Below are 18,079 nucleotides of genomic sequence, written 5' to 3' on the forward strand. Positions count from 1 at the left end.
CCAGGCTAGGACATATTGTCACAAATTACGTGGCTTCATGCCTTTTTAATGATTCTTTAAAATGTGCTTATCTGGGATAGTTTGTCATATGACCCATGGTAATCACACGGTGATTATAGGACAAGTTGTTTGAGTTGGTTCTGTTCTTCACCCTTATGACTCCAGGGGATCAAATTCAGATCATCAAGTTTGGTGGCAACTGCTTTTTAACCTCTAAGCCATCTTCCTAAGCCAGGTTTCATTATATGTATATAAGCTATCTGAATATCATATATCAGTTTGTCTTCATCCCTCACATTCTAGATTTTCCTATAAGTGATGCTGATGTAATTACACGAGTGTTGGTGACTTTTGAACATGATTTTATTTACCAGTAGTAGGACATCCAAAACCCATGAGAGTTTAGGTTTTGGTTTCAGAGGTCTCTTGACTATTTTTCAAAATGGCTATACCAAACAAATTCTCCCCACATAACCACTTCATCTCTGCCTGACAAGAGACCATGTAGATGGGGACGAGGAGTGTGCCTGGGCTTTGTTGGTTGAGTAATTGATGACAGCACATGACCTCCCTCTCTGAAGTCTATCACTTAGGACTAGCATCTCTCTGAGGGCAAGAACCAGAGTTTTTTTTTTTCATTAAATGTCATCCTCTAATGCTAGCATATACCTACACATTAACAGATAATCAATAATGTTTTATAAACAAATTTAATATTGAAAGATACTATAAAAATATTTTGATTTTGAATGGCTATCTTTGCTTTTAATGTGTAGTACATTACCTATAAAACAATTACCTACACCATCTGCAGAAAAATTCAGGTCTCCCCCTCCTTCTGAGTAGCTACCTTCTGAAGTATATCAGTTATCCCTCATAGGTGTGTGTCCCTCCATTTAGAGGACATGCATACAGAACTTATGTAGATCTCTTTGAAGCATCAAAGAGAGAATTTAAATGTGGCTGTTACCCCAGGTGTGGAATAAAATGGTTTCTTCCTTTCAAAAGCCACTAATATATGAGGCTACTTGTAGAAGGTTGGGTCACAGCCAAACCACTGAGGTTCCCCTTGTCTTTAGCCTATAACTCTCTTCTCATGCTAGACTTTCTGAAAGATTTAAAACTGTCCTTATCCATTTCTCTTCCATTAAGTGATAGAACACCTGATTGCCACCCACATTCATCTACATAAGATCATTAAGGCTGTGTTAGTGCCCAAAGTAAGACAGGAAGAGAGACGCTGGATGTGAAAGGGAGTCTTAGAAATTAAATGTGTAACCTTGAAATTAAAGGTGCAGTAAATATGATCCTCGAGTAAATTGCTTATGATGCAATAAAGTAGAATTATGGATGTGGCAATAAAGGGAGGCAATATAATATTGTGTATTTAAGGAGCAGCTATAAACAAAGGAATAGATCAAATTGCCATCTTGTTTTCTGTTGACAGCTTCTGGGATGGTTGTTCGTCTACATGAATGCAAAACAGGAGCCAGCGCCAGAACTTCCCATTTCTAGATTGTCATTTAATAGATCGCCCTTGTTTCCTGAATGACAATTCAGGAATGTCACAGCTTATCACAGTGGATATATAGCAGCTAATTGGGGGTGTGTACAGTTTATTAGCACACACATAGCAATAACCTGATCTGAACCTGCACTCTTCAAATGAAGTAGGAAAATAAAATAAATAGAAATACCAATAAATCCTGTAATATAGTTAAGTGGAGTGTTTGAAAAATAGCATCAGAGAGGTTAAAAATTGCTATTGAATGGGCTGAATGAAATGACGCTTTAGAAAGAAGAAATGGCATAGTTAAAAATCCGCTAATAGTGGCAAATATCAGGAAAGCACAACTGAAAGCTATCAAATATAGTTGACCATAAAGAAAAAGTTCTAGTCTTCAAAGCATAGTGGTATGACTATATAGTAAGTAAGTTATTATATATGTTCACTATATATTTATATTTCCTACAACAGAAGATTTTGGAATGCTTTCACCAAAAAGAAATAATAAATACTGGAGGTAGGAAACATTCTTCTTACACTAATCGTATCAGGACACATTTTACAAATGGATGTATACATATATAGATTTATCAAAATGCACTGTGTGCCAAAATTTAATTATTTTGAATCCATTCAATGTGAAAAAATTAAAAAATAAGTCTATCTGGATATTGCATCAGTACCCTATGGCTGCTATAGAAAATTATTTTAGGGCTACTGAAATAGATTACCCAATAAAATACTTATCAAAAACATGAGGATCTGTGTTTAGACAAGCAGGGCCCATGCAAAATGTCAGATGTAGCAGAATACATCTGTAGTCCTAGTACTAAAGAGACAGATAAGTGGATCCCTGGAGCACACTGGCTAACCAACCTAGCTGAATGGGTGGGGTCCAGGCTCTATAAGGAATCCTGTCTCAAAAACAAATAAAACGAAATCAAAGTAGAGGAATTGATGACAACACTGTTGTTAACCACTGACCTCCACACTCAAGCACACAGATTTGCGTCCTCAAGTACATGCACAGATGTACGTACAAGATACACACAGACACACACATACACACTCACACACACATTCACCATTAAACTTGGTTACATATAGTAAAAGTAAGGGATTCTCTAACAATTCTAGAAGCTAGAAATCCAAATTCAGGGAACTGACAGTGTCCTGCCTCTTCACGTTATCTGAGTGATTCAACTCCTGCATATTCCCACGTTTCCTGTCTCTGAGAACTCCTTGGATTGTCTACCTGCACTTGCAGTTAAATGATTTTTCTCCAGGAATGTTGCTTCACATGCTGCTCCCACTGTAATGACACCCCAACTTCCTCATTCAGAAACATCTATAACATCTGCATGAGCTTGGTAAGCGCCCTAGCTGACATTTTCTCTTAAGCACCTAAGAGGCATCACAGAGTAATCAATCACACTCCAAGTCGAGCTTCCTGTCCTATTCTTCAGCAATATAAATGACTACTTAAATCTCCAAACACACCAACCTTCATTCTTATCTCTTATGCTTTGTCAGAGAACCATACCACCCTACTGTCTATTCAATGGGATATTTTTCACACCATCAATAACAACAATCTGAACTTAATCACCATCATCTCTCAGCTAAATTACTGAAGTGCCACTTGTAGAACAGGTACAAGAACAGATCTTCCTGTGTTTGCCTCTTGCAAGTCTCCTCACTAACACAAAACCTATACTGATTTCTCTTGCAATATGAAACATCACTTAACCACTCTGTCCAAAGTCTACTGCTAACTTTTCATGCCTCTTAGATTAGAACTGTAACCTTATCACTGTTTACTAAGCTCTCTGTAATCTACTCCAATCCAGATCTATCACTTGGTTAAGATCTTTTACAGAAGTCTGGCTCACCTAATTTCAGCCACGGAAGTCTTTTAAAAAATTACCCAAATTAGCTCCTGTCTCTAACCACTTTGCTCCCTCTGAATAGAACACTGTTCTCCTAACATCTTCCATCCACGCCTCAGTTCTTTCATATTCTTACTCAGGTAATTGTGGGGTAAAATATGCCTGGCCTCTTAGTAGGCATCCCAATGCCCCCTTCACACCTCTGAATAGCTTCCAGAAGAAAAGCTCCTAATATCATATATTCACAATCTTATTCTCACCCTTACCTCCATCCTTCTCCCCCTGCCCCTCCCTTTCTCTTCAGAATCTCACCATATAACCTTGGCCTGGCCTGAAACTCTATGTCAACCAGGCTGGTCTCAGACTCACAGAGAACAGTCTGCCTCTGCCTTCCAATATTGGAATGGCATGAGTGCACTTTGATGGGTATTACAATTCATCTCTTTTGTACAGGGGATATTCCCAGTGCCTCATACAGCACTGGTTTTTACCACACAAAATATTTTATGAATAAATGGCCAGAAGAAGTACTGACTTGTTGGATGAATTATTAAATTCTGTGAAAGATTCATGGACCAAAACATATAAAAACTTGTATATGTATGTGTGTGTGTGTGTGTGTGTGTGTGTGTGTATGCATGTATATATTCATATTATGCACAATACAAATCTACTGCATTTCTAAAATAGCTATTGGTATATGTACTGGCTAGTTTTGTGTGTCAACTTGACACAGGCTGGAGTTATCACAGAGAAAGGAGCTTCAGTTGGGGAGGTGCCTCCATGAAATCCAGCTGTGGGGCATTTTCTCAATTAGTGATCAAGTGGTGAGGGCCCCTTGTGGGTGGTTCCACCTTTGGGCTGGTGCTCTTGGATTCTATAAGAGAGCAGGCTGAGCAAGCCAGGGGAAGCAAGCCGGTAAGAAACATCCCTCCATGGCCTCTGCATCAGCTCCTGCTTCCTGACCTGCTTGAGTTCCAGTCCTGACTTCCTTTAGTGATGAACTGCAACGTGGAGGTGTAAGCTCAATAAACCCTTTCCTCCCCAACTTGCTTCTTGGTCATGATGTTAGTACAGGAATAGAAATCCCGACTAAGACAGGATACGTATTTATTATAAGTCATGTTTAGTCAAAACAATCATCTTTTTGTTGGAATGCGACTCTGCTCCCACATGACTTTCATGTTGTTTTATCATTAAATGCGTAAAAAATTCTCTGGTTCAGTTTCTTGATATTTTTCAAGGGATGAAGTGAGTCATTGTTATAACTCCTACTCATACTCCATGCAACCCCAGTTAGGATATTGATGGTTGGTAAAAATAATATCATGCTTTCTAAGGTCTGTGACCTGGCCCATAGGTCCTCTGTATCTATGTTATACTTTATATGCTCCATAGAAACTGTGACTGAAGCAGTCTACAAAGATTGGATATCCCCGGAAGCCCAAAAGAAAGTAAAGAAATTGGTGGGCTCTTGAATCTTCAAAAAAGTTTGTTCAGCCCTTTCCTGTTATGATTCTGGAAGAATGGAATATGAGCTAAGTTTGAAAAATATTTGCTACAGTTCAAATGTTGTATATGCTTTAAAAGATCAGTTTGCTAAAGGTCTGGTTTCCAGAGTGGCACTGTTCAGGGTGCTGAAGACCTTGATGAGCTAGAACCTCATGGAAAACCTTAGGTCACTACAGGAATATCCTCAAAGAGGACATTTCTCTTCCCCTCTTTGCTTTCTGGTCACAAATCATGCAGTGTGCGCTCCAAATAATCTTCCTATGATTTATTACCTCGTCATATCCCAAAGCCAAGGAGCCAATAAATCATGGGCAAGAATCTCCCAAATGCTGGGCCAAATATACCTTCTCATTTTATAAGTTAAGTACCTCAGGTATTTTATTATAGTGAAAGAAAGCTGACACATGCACAGCAGCTGTTGTGTGTGTTCAGAAGGCTCATGAAATGGACCATTTATTCTTGGCCTCCTCTGAGTGCCACACATTGCTCACAGTGGTCATGTTATTAATCCAATAGTACTAAGATTTGCCATGGCAAACAAGTTTCTTCTTGGTCCACATGAAATTACTTGGGGCAAATGAAAAGCTTTCTGTTGAACACCCCTCTCTCCATCCGTCATCACTCCTTGTAGACAACCTCGTCCATGAGCAGTATAGTGCTATATGTGCTTTCCACAAGTGATTGTCAGGTAACTGCAGCAAGAGTAGCAGCAGTGCACTGTGACCACACACTTTGGCCTCCTAAACTGATTGGCAGCAACTTTCTCTTTGTTTATCTTACATTACAGTTCCCAGAAGAAAGCATTATTTAGATAAAGTTGATTGACACTAAACCACTAAATTTGTTTTCATTTTAAAGCCCTTAGGGTAAAAAGACCTAGCTAGCTTCCTAAGGCTACAAAAACAAACAAGCAAACAAACAAACAGGATAAGTAGACTACCTAGTTCAAATAGTAGAAATAGAACTGTCTTTTCATCCTGTCTGAGAGGCTGGAAATACAGGATGAATGGATGGCAGGCCTGCCTTCTCCTTGCCTGCAGATCACCACTTCATTTCTGTTTGTTCTCATGTAAACTTCTTCTGCATGATTGTATGCAGGTATATACTGTGTGTTAGTGAATTCCAGTCTCTTTTTGTTTTAAAGATTCATTTATTTATATTTTATATGTATAGGAATTTTGCCTGCATACCATTGATTCACAAATGGTATGATCCACATACCATTGGTTCACAAATCTGTAGAGGCCAAAACAAAGTGTCATATCCTGGGAACTGAAATTACAGATGGTTGTTAGCGGCAATGTAGGTACTAAAACTGAGAACCAGGTGCTCTGAAAGAACAAGAATCGCTCCTTACTGCTGAGCCATCTTTCCACCATCACTTTCTTTCTCTCTAATAACAGACGGGATCAGGGCACATCCATGCTGCCGCATCCTAACCTAAATTGCCTTGAAAAATGCAGACAGTTTTTAGGTATTGGGCACTGGAGTTAGGAATTCAGTATATGAGCTTAGGGTGGAAATACTTCAGGTCATGAAAATGAGGTACACACAGAAAAAGGGATTTTTTTAATTCAAATTAACTCAAAACGTGAACATAGTCCTTATTTGTTTTATATTATTTATTTGATGGCTATGTGTGGTAGCTGTGCGGGAGTATAGTGTATGTGTGTATGTAAATATACACATATATGTTATGTTTAGTATAAGCATTATTTGTACCAATCTCTATTCATCCAAGTAGACCAGTGGGAGAAAAGCAACACAGGAAACACAAAGGCCTTCAAATATAAGTCTAAATACACACAATATTTTCCAAACTCATACCCATTTTGTCATTTATAACACATACCAAACTGTAAGAAGTACCAAAATAAAAGAACTATCTGTATAGAAAGCCAGAGCATAATTCTTAAGAGCTTAATTTCTAGTTTGAGAAAATACCAGTTTATATTTTAAGTGTATAGCATATGCCTGAATGCACAGATGTGTATATGCCCCTACATGCAAAGTGATGGTAGACAGATACTGGGTATCATACTCCATCTCCCACGTTTCCACGTGGTTATTTAAGACAAAGTCTCTAAATGAACCTGAGATTTCCAATTAGCTAGACCAGTTGGCCAGTGAGCTTCTAAGGATCCCATTGTAGATGACAAGCCTGCCACTGTGCCCAGAATTTTTATGTAGGGTCTGAGAATATGGCTCACTCAGTGCACAAATTATCTTGCCACCCAACCATGAAGATCAAATATGGAACTCTGCTTAGCTTCTAACCCTATGTTTGCTTAGTTTTGCCAAGAATCCTGAGCTGTGACACAGAGCAGCAAGCAGTTTGGGGGTACGGAGGAGAAGGAATCAGGGGCTGTGTATTTCTGATCCCCTTTGGTCTTGCTCACCTTCCTGATTGATCAGGCAGAGGGGTTGATACCAAATTGCATCTAGGCTAAAAGCACAGGTGTGTGATCTGTAGCACTCAGCCTGATGCACATCACAATAATGACAAAAGGTCCTTCACCAAAACTTCTCATGCTTGATGTAAGTGATGAAAGCAAGCATGGACACCCACACCTCTGGGCTTTATGTGCCATGCTTACCAGTGAAAGCCCAAAGGAGGAAAGAGCTTGTTCATTCTGACTTCTCAAAGTCTTCTCTCATTCTATAACATTGATATTACCTCAGAAATTTAGACAGACAATAGATAGATGACAGATAGATAGATAGATAGATAGATAGATAGATAGATAGATAGATACATACATACATAGATAGGTAGGTAGGTAGATAGATGGATGGATGAGTGTCTTTTCCACACTCATCAGGCCTTAAAGTAACTTCTGAACTTCATATGTTCTAGCTTTGTCCACAGCTGGTCACCTTAGCACTAACAGTTATGGTCAGCTCAGCTCAAATGAGAAAGATCAAAATTTATAGAGGTGCCTTGATCTCAGTAGGAAGAGGGACAGCAAGGGGAGACTAGGCTATAAGAATAAAGAGAGAACAGCAATTATGGAGGGTGTAGACTTCCTTCTGACAGGTGGGAATCAGGCCTCCAGATGGCCGAGGCCAGAAGTGGGGCTCACAAAGACACTACCAGAAGGATTTCAATATCTCATCAAAGAGCCCTGTCCACAAATCTCAAAAAGTAAAGAGATAGAAAAAAACAGAAGACAGAAAGAAGGAGGATGGGAAAGTAGAAAAAGAGGAGGAAAGAAAGAGGTGAGAAAGGACAGTAAGACAAAGAAGGGAAGGGGAGGAGCAGAGGGAAGGGAGATGGGGAGATAAAGAGAGGGAGAGAAGAATGAATCACGTAGGTGTCCCTAGGCATAGGGGACAGGAGCGCGCACCTGCTTACTGGGTGAGCAGACACACGAATTTGTCACGCATGAGGCTTGTGACTGAATTATTCGGGAATGATATGCACTATCTCTGTTTCCTTTCCATTTACTAAGACAGGAAGTGTTGGTTACTAACAAAGGTAAAGCCTCTGCCTTTAGGATTGAGCATTCCACATATTACTCTGCAGCTATGGATACGAGGAGGCTAAGCCTCATCGCCTCATTGCACCCACTTTCTGAGGCGCCAGCCTTGCTTCTGTTAACAACCACGTTGTCCTGTTTGAGCAGACACTGTTTTCTCAGTGCTTCTCCAGCAGTCTGCTCACCGCATCTTCCTGTAGATCTGGGATGTCTGTCGGATGCTCTCCTTAGAAGGAAAGGAGAATGTGGTGATGTGTTGAGCCAGTGACACGGTGCATGATTTTCATTTGGCAAATGATAGACATTTCCCCTAAAGTACCAAAATGGAGGTCACCTACACACTAGATACATAATAAATAAGTTAATACTTTTTTTAAATCCAAGAACATTCATCTCTGTGCAAAATTAACTGTAGACCAAAGGGATAATTTTGAGCTGAGCAGGAAGTTCTAAAATGGGTAACAACTGGTTTATATGGGCATCACCAATATTCAATAACACTGACCCTTCTCTGGGAAATAATTGTGTTTTCAGAATAGTGGGCTAAATTTTCCCATCTACTCTATAGGCTAGGGGAGCAATGGAGAATTATCACCCACATTTAGACATGACAAAAGTATACGTACCTTGGTGAAGTGAGAATAGGAACGCGCACCTGCATATTGGATGAGCAGACACATGAATTTGTCACACATGAGGCTTGTGACTGAATTATTCAGTAACAATATGTACTATCTCTGTTTCTTTTTCATTTACTAAGATTTTTTCCTACTAAGAGTAGGAAAAATATTTGCTACTTTGTTCATTGGTTACAAAGTTTTGATGAAAACGACGTAGAAGAGCTACGTGAGGATGATTTTCCTCCCACAACTTAAAAATCTCAAAGAAGCATGAGGCAAAGCAAGGGTCCACATGTCAGAATGTCTGTTCTTTATCCAGGAGCATATCCCCTGTCACGGCCTATCCCACACCCAGCGGATGCTCTCCGTGAAGGCTGGGGTTGACTTGGACCCTACATAGTTCAAGCATGAGCATCTTAAGATGCCTTGGTCTCCACAGAGGCAGATTCTGAGTGCCATGGAGGCTCTGTCACAGGGCTCTTGCTGGGGATGGGGAAATAGACTTATGAACCAACAATTGCTAATGACTGCTATGGAAACTCTAATATCAAGAGTCCTCTATGTGGGCCACCTTGACCACAGCAATAAGCTCATTTTACATCAATCTTCCTGGGACCACTCAAGTGCTTCTCACCCAACCTCTTCATCTGTCAGGCCACCATGGGCTCACAGCACCCAGAGAAAGTGAAAGTCCATCCCTAATGACACAAGGAAAACACAAGCATTTTCTTAAAACTACTTTTGGAACAAATGTCTCCCCTGGGTCTTTAGGGGAAAGACCCTAAAGTTAACATGACATCATCATTATTCTTAACTATGGTTTTATAGAGAACTGTAGTAGTAATATATCTATACATGAGTGGTTCAAGCTATTGATCTCTAAATGGCAGAAATTACCTGAAAGAAGCCAAGTTAGGTTACTATAGGCCTTCTTATTTTTCATAAGTAGACACTATAGTTAATTAAGAGAGTCAGTTGCACAGAAAGCTATATATGTGCTTTACAAAAACCTAATCTTTCAAAGTAGGGCCAGTATAATTACATTTAGTTAAAACCTGTATATTGGAGTTCTCCATCTGAGAAAGAACCAACAGAAGTCATACACATGATGACTATGTGTGCTTTTATTGTAGATAGTGTGTGTGTGTGTGTGTGTGTGTGTATGTGTGTGTATGTGCGTGTGTGTGTGTGTGTATGTGTGTGTGTGTGGGTGTGTGGGGGTTGGGGGGTGGGGAGGTGTGCATGTATGCTTGTATGTTTGCTTGAATCAAAGAGAATTTATAGCATTCACAAGTTTGGAAATACCTAAATCTGACCCTTAGCCAGGAACAATGAAAGCAGATAAATTGCAGTCCTCTAGCATTCGGCATGCCACAGGCATGTGTTAAGGTCTATTTTCAGAGGGAAGCAATGAATCAGGTAAATCAAGAACTAAGCTAAACAGAGGTCAGTTTGCACCGCTTCGATGAAATGATCTGTCTCTACAGAGATAATCTCAGGACTAAACATGAAGATTATTAAGAACATACAGCTAATCATATCTACATCATCTCTATCCAGCGCCAATATTTCTCGCAAAGATTGAGCTAGAGTCTCTGATGACACCTGCAGTGCTATAATATTATTATCTGTAGTGAGATAGGTATTCATGGTTAAGATAATAGAACCTAGGACATGAAAGAACATATTTCCCCAGAATTAGAATTCAAGTTTGCTTTGGGCTATATTTAAATGATTTTTCAAACAGAGAAAATTACCTTTAAATCTGACCATATGCTTTGGAACACATTAGGATATAACCCCAGGATTCTGAGCTCTAAAACCTAGACATGATGTTTTCATTCTAAAAAGATCTCAGAGTGGGATTATTCAGTTTTATCCCCAGTCCTTCCCTGCCCAACCCTACTACAGTTAGGTCTAGAAGGTCTGCTTTTTAAAGCAAATTTATATTATGTTTAATCATGCATATGTGTGTGAGTGGGATGGGCGCATGAGTATGTGGGGAGAGTGGAGCACACATGAGTGTGAGCGTGGAGTTATGCGCATACTGTGTGTGTGTACATGAGTGAGTGGGTGGGGGTACACATGAGGGTGGGGGTTGGGCTGCACATGAGAGTAGAGATGGAGTGTGCATGAGTGTGGAAGATATGCACATGAATGTGAGGTTTGGGGTAGACATGAGTGCAGGCTCCCAGCAATATATGTGCTCTGGATATTGGCTTTCAAGCAGTTAGGTAAGGCAATCTAGTGTGGATTCTGGCAACTGAGCTTGGGTCCTCTAGAAGAGCCACATATCTGCCCATAGCTGCTGAGTCATTACACTAGCTCCTCAAACCTCTGTTTTCAATAGAAAAGTTGTAATTCCAAGGCAGGAATACCTACAAGAATAGAGTTTAAGTTATGTCTAGATCAAACACAGCAGAACGCTTGTGAAAGTCAGAAAAATTATTTTCTATTGCATTATCGATTATGATACCATGGTATGCAATATTTGGAATCCATTTATATCATCTAAGAAGCATTATACATCCAGTATGGAATCTAAAATTTCTTGCATACTTAATGCAGAAAGAACTATGTGTATGCATCTACTGCTTCCTGATTCAGCCTGGCTTCTATATCTCCTCTGGTCATCCCAGTATTTATGGTTTGGATATTTTGCTTGCAGTTTACAGTCTTCTTTTAAAACAGTGCTGTGGCATCCTGTCTAATGTTTCTCATGCATCTCTCTTTTGCTTCTGCAGGAGGGATTTTTGAAACTGTGGAAAATGAACCTGTTAATGTTGAAGAATTAGCTTTCAAGTTTGCAGTCACCAGTATTAACCGAAACCGAACCCTGATGCCCAATACCACATTAACCTATGACATCCAGAGAATTAATCTATTCGATAGTTTTGAAGCCTCCCGAAGAGGTAACAGTTTTCCTACTTTACAAAGCTTCTTTGAGGGATAAGTCTGCTGCATGGGTCACCTTTTCTCTTGCTCACCCCTTTTCAAAGTAGGTATCTTAGTGCAAATGGGTGGTAGGAATTCCTGGTCCCCAACATCACTGATCAATGCGATCTGAACTCATCTGGTGAACACTACCTGGTCCTGTTTTCTGGGCCTTTCTGTTTAGCTTACCCTTCAATGCCCTCTACTCTATGATTAACTGGTTCAGCTGTGAATGGAAAATGTCAGGTTTGATCTGTTTTTCCTTCCTGAAGCTGAGATACCACCATGAAATTGTACAGTGTAGTCAAATAAAACATTGTGGAAGGTCACATCCACCAAGCATGGGGAAGTAACAGGACATACATAAGTCAAACCCAGGATCACAAAAAAGCTTCAACAAACTGCTGAGCTGATCTAACATCTACTCATTTTCTTCTTGCTGTTGTTTTTGTACTTTTCTGCTAAATCATAAAAAAATGTGAAAATTAAATCTGTGAGAACAAATCACAATTTAATTTTACTTTTACTTCTGAACAGAAAACAAGTACTCAAAAAGGAATTTAATTTATATGTAGTCTGCAAACTTGACCATATGGACTGGTGCTTATGGAAGAGTGGGGCTGATTTACATATCCCACATGAACCTCTAGAACAATTTTCTAATGATTTCATATACCTGATGCATGGCCTCTAACAAAGGCATTGCCTTCACACAGTATAAAGATTTTGAGAAAGTAAAGGTTGCTGCTCATCTTGTGTCTGTCAAGAATTCTTTTCCTTCCAGAACACGCTTTGCCTTTTGCAGACATACAAATCACACATAACCAACTCCATATTTCTGGTGATTTCCAAGTAACTTCATGGTAAGGATTAGCAGAAATTATCTTGTTAGATCAAAGGATGTATGTTTGCCTGAAACATTTGCCTGAAGGCATTACATACAAAATAAAAAACTTCCTTTATCAAGTAAAGATTAATACGATAATAATGCTTCCACATATAACATAATCTTGCTATAATAACCCTGTTTTTCTTAAGATAGAAGAAGAATGGACATGGTGGTATATGCCTAAAATCCCAGCATTAAAGATATGGAGATGAATATGAAGCCAGCCTGGGCCACATAGCTCAAAAATAAAAGTGGAGTGAGAGATTTCTTATAGGTCAGAGTTGCCTATGAACACTTAATAAAAATAGTTAAATTTGTCTAACATTTTAAAGATTATTAGGCATCATTATATATGCACTGTCTGAATTATATCTGTACTTCTCTCTCTCTCTCTCTCTCCCTCTCTCTCTCTCTCTCTCTCTCACACACACACACACACACACACACACACACACACTCACTCACTCACTCGCTCTCTGGCTCTCTGGCTCTGGTTCTCTCTTATACTGTTGAAGAACACCACAGTAAGCTAAGCCAATGGCATTTAATGGGATCCTTCAGCCCTGCCCTCATACACACACATAATAAAGGCTTTCTTGTGATCTGAAAACCCAACCATACTTGTAAATTAAACACTCTAACGAACAGAATTCTAGAAGATTGATTTTTCTGTCAAGAAATACTAGTATCCTAGAGTGGTTACACATTAAGAGGAATCTCAATCCTCTCATGTGGGATAAGATAACAATTTGCATACTTCCATGTTCACATTTTTCTGGCTAATGAATATACATACAGAAGTAAGCTTGGGAGAACAGTGACAACTTACACCTTCAGTACATTGCAGAAAGAAACCTTTGCATCTCTATAGCTCGTGCAGACAATCAGCACCAAGCAACTGGAGGGTCAGAAGCTGTCCTTAAAAATAACTGCCAACATCAGCCACCCCTTAGATGGCCATAACAAGGCCGTCAAAATTTTACTCTAGATTCTCTCTAAATTACTTCCAAGAAATTTATAGAAACATATTGTGTTTCTTTTTTTTTTTTGTAAAATGGCATAATTATAAAATCCCTAACATAAATTCATTTCTATAAACCTATTTATTTAAGTTAGTTATTCAATTATTATCACAACTCTCAAATTCATTTTTAATAATTACAATTTAAATTTGAAGGAGGCACATAAACCTATATTTAACACCCACTTACATATGGTTAATAAATAATGCTCGTCATGGAAGTAGAGTATAGACTAATTTTTCTGGGTGGGAATTTGGATAAAATAATCAAAATTATTTTTAAAATAATTTTAAAATATAAAGACTTTTTTGGTAGTAGATGGTAAATTCTACCACCTAGAATCTACATCAAAGAAGTAATTAAAGAGACAGAGAAAAGTACAAATATTGAAATATTACTCATCATGGTCAAAAATTAAGAGAAGCTTCGACACTTAAATGTATAAGAATGGCCTAGATAAATGACACCATCCCTGCCCAGTGATCTGTTTTTCCGACAGTGGAAATATGCTCTTGAATTTGAAATTATACCTTAACAAGAAAGTATTTTCATTCAATAAAGGCACCAATGCATCACACTATGCTTGAACAGCAATCCTAATTTTCTGAAATATCAGTATTATTCCAAGGTAATGGGCTGATGATAGAGCCTTTGGTCTTCCCTACACTGCAAATATTCTAACTTCTCATAATAGATACTTTTGTTCTTATAACAAAAAAAATGGTAGGAATAAAATTTGAAATGTGGAATTTAATTATGATTCACTGATAATTGAAGAAGAAAGAAGCCTGACCTTGACCTGGAGTTCACAAGTTCTGGTTCAACCCTATTACTATCCAGTAGCCATGATTAGGTCCATTGTGAGTCCATATGAAATGAGTAGGGTAGACTTAGTGCCTTCTAAAGATCCCTTTAGATCATGCCATTCCACTATAACTAATTAGGTATCCTTCCTGCTTTTATGCACTGTACAAATATTTCAATAATCTGATCGTCTTATCTGAGTAACTCATTTGTATTTGCAGGGAGTTGGCCTTTATTGCTGATTTATTTATTGCTGATCAGCTGTACATTTACACCTGTCAGTATTTTACTATCTAAAGAATATTGGAAGCTGGAAAGATAGCAATTTGGTGTGGAAATTACAGGGGATTCTCTAACAATTAAGTAAAAAAAAAAAAAAAAAACTCATGTAATGAAAAACAAGTGCTGAAACTCCTATCTGAGCTTCAGAAAGATGGGAGTCAAAGCATTTTGTAGTCACCCACAAGGTCTTCTGCATTCTCTGTCCATACTAATCTCTCCATTGTCACCCTCCCATATGTCAGAACTTAATTCATAGGACATTCCTTTGACAAATGGCTTGCTAGTTAGCTCACAGAGTGCTCATGGGATCAAGTGAAGAATTTAGCCTTCATCTGGTTGAAGGTAATGAACTGAGACGAGTAACTCATCTTTATTTGCAGGGAGTTGGCCTTGTGATAGATTGCTGATCATCTGTACATTTATACTGATCAGTATTTTACTATCTAAAGATTATTAGAAGCTGGAATGAAATGACAGCAGCAAACAGATGGGAATTATAGAGGGTTCTCTGACAGTTAAGTAGAGAAACTGTGTAAAGAAAGCACAAATTCATAGAATTCTCTCCTTCTCACCCTTTCCCTACCTTCCCTCCTTCACAATCCCTTCCCTTGTCTTTGGATATTACCAGCATGCGACCAGCTGGCTCTCGGGGTGGCCGCCCTCTTCGGCCCTTCCCACAGCTCCTCTGTCAGTGCTGTCCAGTCTATTTGCAATGCTCTGGAAGTTCCACACATTCAGACTCGCTGGAAACACCCTTCTGTGGACAACAGAGACTTATTTTACATCAACCTCTACCCGGATTATGCGGCTATCAGCAGGGCAGTCCTGGATCTGGTCCTCTATTACAACTGGAAAACAGTGACGGTGGTGTACGAAGACAGTACAGGTATGAGACTCTCTCTCTCTCTCACACATACACACACACACACACACACACACACACACACACACACACACAGGCATGCTGTCCAGGCTTGCTCTACCCACCATGAGATTCGGCAGACAATACAGCCAGAAAACACTGTCTCACATATGCTAACTGAAAATTCTAAAAGAATTTGGGAATGTCTTGTATAGCTAATTCAACAAATTTAGTTGTATTAAAAAAAAATCATTGTCTTAGTTAGGGTTTTACTGCTGTGAACAGATACCATGACCAAGACAAGTCTTATAAATGACATTTAATTAGGGCTTGCTTACAGGTTCAGAGGTTATCTTCTGCTCACATTTCAGGGCTGATCAGAGCTCAGGCTCCCTTGTGAGCATGCATGTAGTATGTGTGTGTGTGTGTGTGTGTGTGTGTGTGCATGTGCGTGTGTGCATGTGCGTGTGTGCATGCGCGCACTGGCAGACATCTGTCTTCTTCAATTATTCTCCACTTTTTTCTGAGCCAGGGTATCATGGTTTGAATATGCTTGGCCCAGGGAGTGCCACTATTTGGAGTTGTGTCCTTGCTGGAATAGGTGTGTCACTGAGGGTGTGGGCTTTAAGACCCTCATCCTAGCTGCGTGGGAGTCAGTCTTCCACTAACAGCACTCAGATGAAGATGCAGACATCTCAGCTCCTCCTGCACCATGCCTGACTGGATGCTGCCATGCTCCCATCTTGATAATAATGGACTAAACCTCTGAACACCAGGAAGCACCAAGGAGAACCAAGGGGAAAAAAGGGGTTTGTAAATTGAAACATTACTCATTTCGTATCAGTGATGTGTGTACATGTCTCTGACATGAGGCATTCCTAAGAACTGAATTTCTAGCTTTGCTTAGAATGTTTCTGTTATAAACCAGGTACATAAAAAAGAGTTCAAAAATTTCATGCACAAAGACTAATACCATTGACCATCTGACCTTTGCCCAAGAATTTAGAACAGCTCCTCTCTTCATCTGCCTGGTTCATGATAAGACTATTATTAAACTGGCAGTGAGAATTAGCAAAAGGAGGCCTTTCCAAGCATTTGGGCACTTTTTCATTTTTTCACTGCTTTTCCAGCAAGCATTAGCTCATGCTGTTCCCTAGAAAACGAGTACCACACATCCTCTATTCAGCATTAAACTCTGGCTCCACTTATACTGTCAGATACAGGTGACTATTTTGATCAGAAGTATCCATGTATGCATTTTTCTGTCTCATCTCATTTTAGAAACAAGTGAAAGCCCTAGGTGATGACACATGTAACTCATAAATATGATTATGCTAAGCAGTTCCTATTAGGAAGGGTGCGCCACCAGCGGCTGTGGTTTTATTTTCACCTGCTTGATGTACAGGGTGACGTCGTGTTACGAAATAAACTCCTCAAACTATGTTTAAAGAGCCTTCAGGTAAAACATTACGGTGAAACACAAGTGCAGTTAGATTGTTAAATGTTGCTGTGTTTGGTAAGTGGCTTTTTGAGCTAATAAAATCAAACTAGCTCTCATTTTAGGGAGCTTGCGTTGGCATAAGCACTCAAGCTTTCTACATCCCCAGCAAAGCATGATCATCTAAAAGGAAAATAAATTATAGGAATACCTGTGCTTAACAACAAGTTCAAACAATGATGTGGGCATTGTAGATTTTAAGGTGTGTGCAGACAAAATTTAATTATACAAAATTGGTGTCCTAACTACCTTTAAACAACCAGGAACCCATTCAGAGTAGCAGGCCCTTTGCACACCAAAAACATCAGCACATCATTTTTTTTTTCAGTGTTGACGATAAAGTAGAATGACCTTTTTATCCTTGGTAGGTTCATCTGAGCTCAGATGCCCAATAAATATTTGTTGAAATGAATATCCCAAATGACTCTGCATGTTACCCATTAAGTTTCAGATGATTCATGTTAAAATGATTTTGCCTACAACATTAAAAATGTAAATGAATAATCAATTGAGCCATTAAATTGGAACCTAGAGGGTAAGCAGATCAACTGAGATCGATAAAAGCAGACATTTGGTGACTTGGAGTGGGTTTAACACTGCCTGACTCAGGCTTCTCCAGTGCAGTAATTATCAAGCCATAAAAAGGAGGAAACAGCAGACCTGAAGGAAAAGAAAGGACTTAGGTGTGCTCAGCACCTATTTCTACAACAGAATTAAGTACCCATTAAAGAGCACTTTGCTTGGATTTGTTCAGTAGGAGTTTGTTAAATAGCCTGAAGCC

At 39.2% G+C, this 18,079-nt stretch overlaps 1 protein-coding gene across 2 annotated transcripts in view; it reads left to right on the forward strand.

The window, feature by feature from the left end:
- The window catches only part of Grik1 (glutamate ionotropic receptor kainate type subunit 1), a 425,830-nt gene that overhangs the window by 258,474 nt on the left and 149,277 nt on the right, over positions 1-18,079 (forward strand). For both annotated transcript variants that reach the window (XM_052158961.1, XM_052158962.1), the window contains exons 2-3: positions 11,752-11,919; positions 15,567-15,824. In XM_052158961.1, coding sequence (XP_052014921.1) covers positions 11,752-11,919; positions 15,567-15,824 — 426 coding nt within the window. The remainder of the gene's footprint in view (positions 1-11,751; positions 11,920-15,566; positions 15,825-18,079) is intronic.

Source organism: Apodemus sylvaticus, chromosome 15 (genome assembly GCF_947179515.1).
Source record: "Apodemus sylvaticus chromosome 15, mApoSyl1.1, whole genome shotgun sequence".
Classification (NCBI taxonomy): Eukaryota; Metazoa; Chordata; class Mammalia; order Rodentia; family Muridae; genus Apodemus; species Apodemus sylvaticus.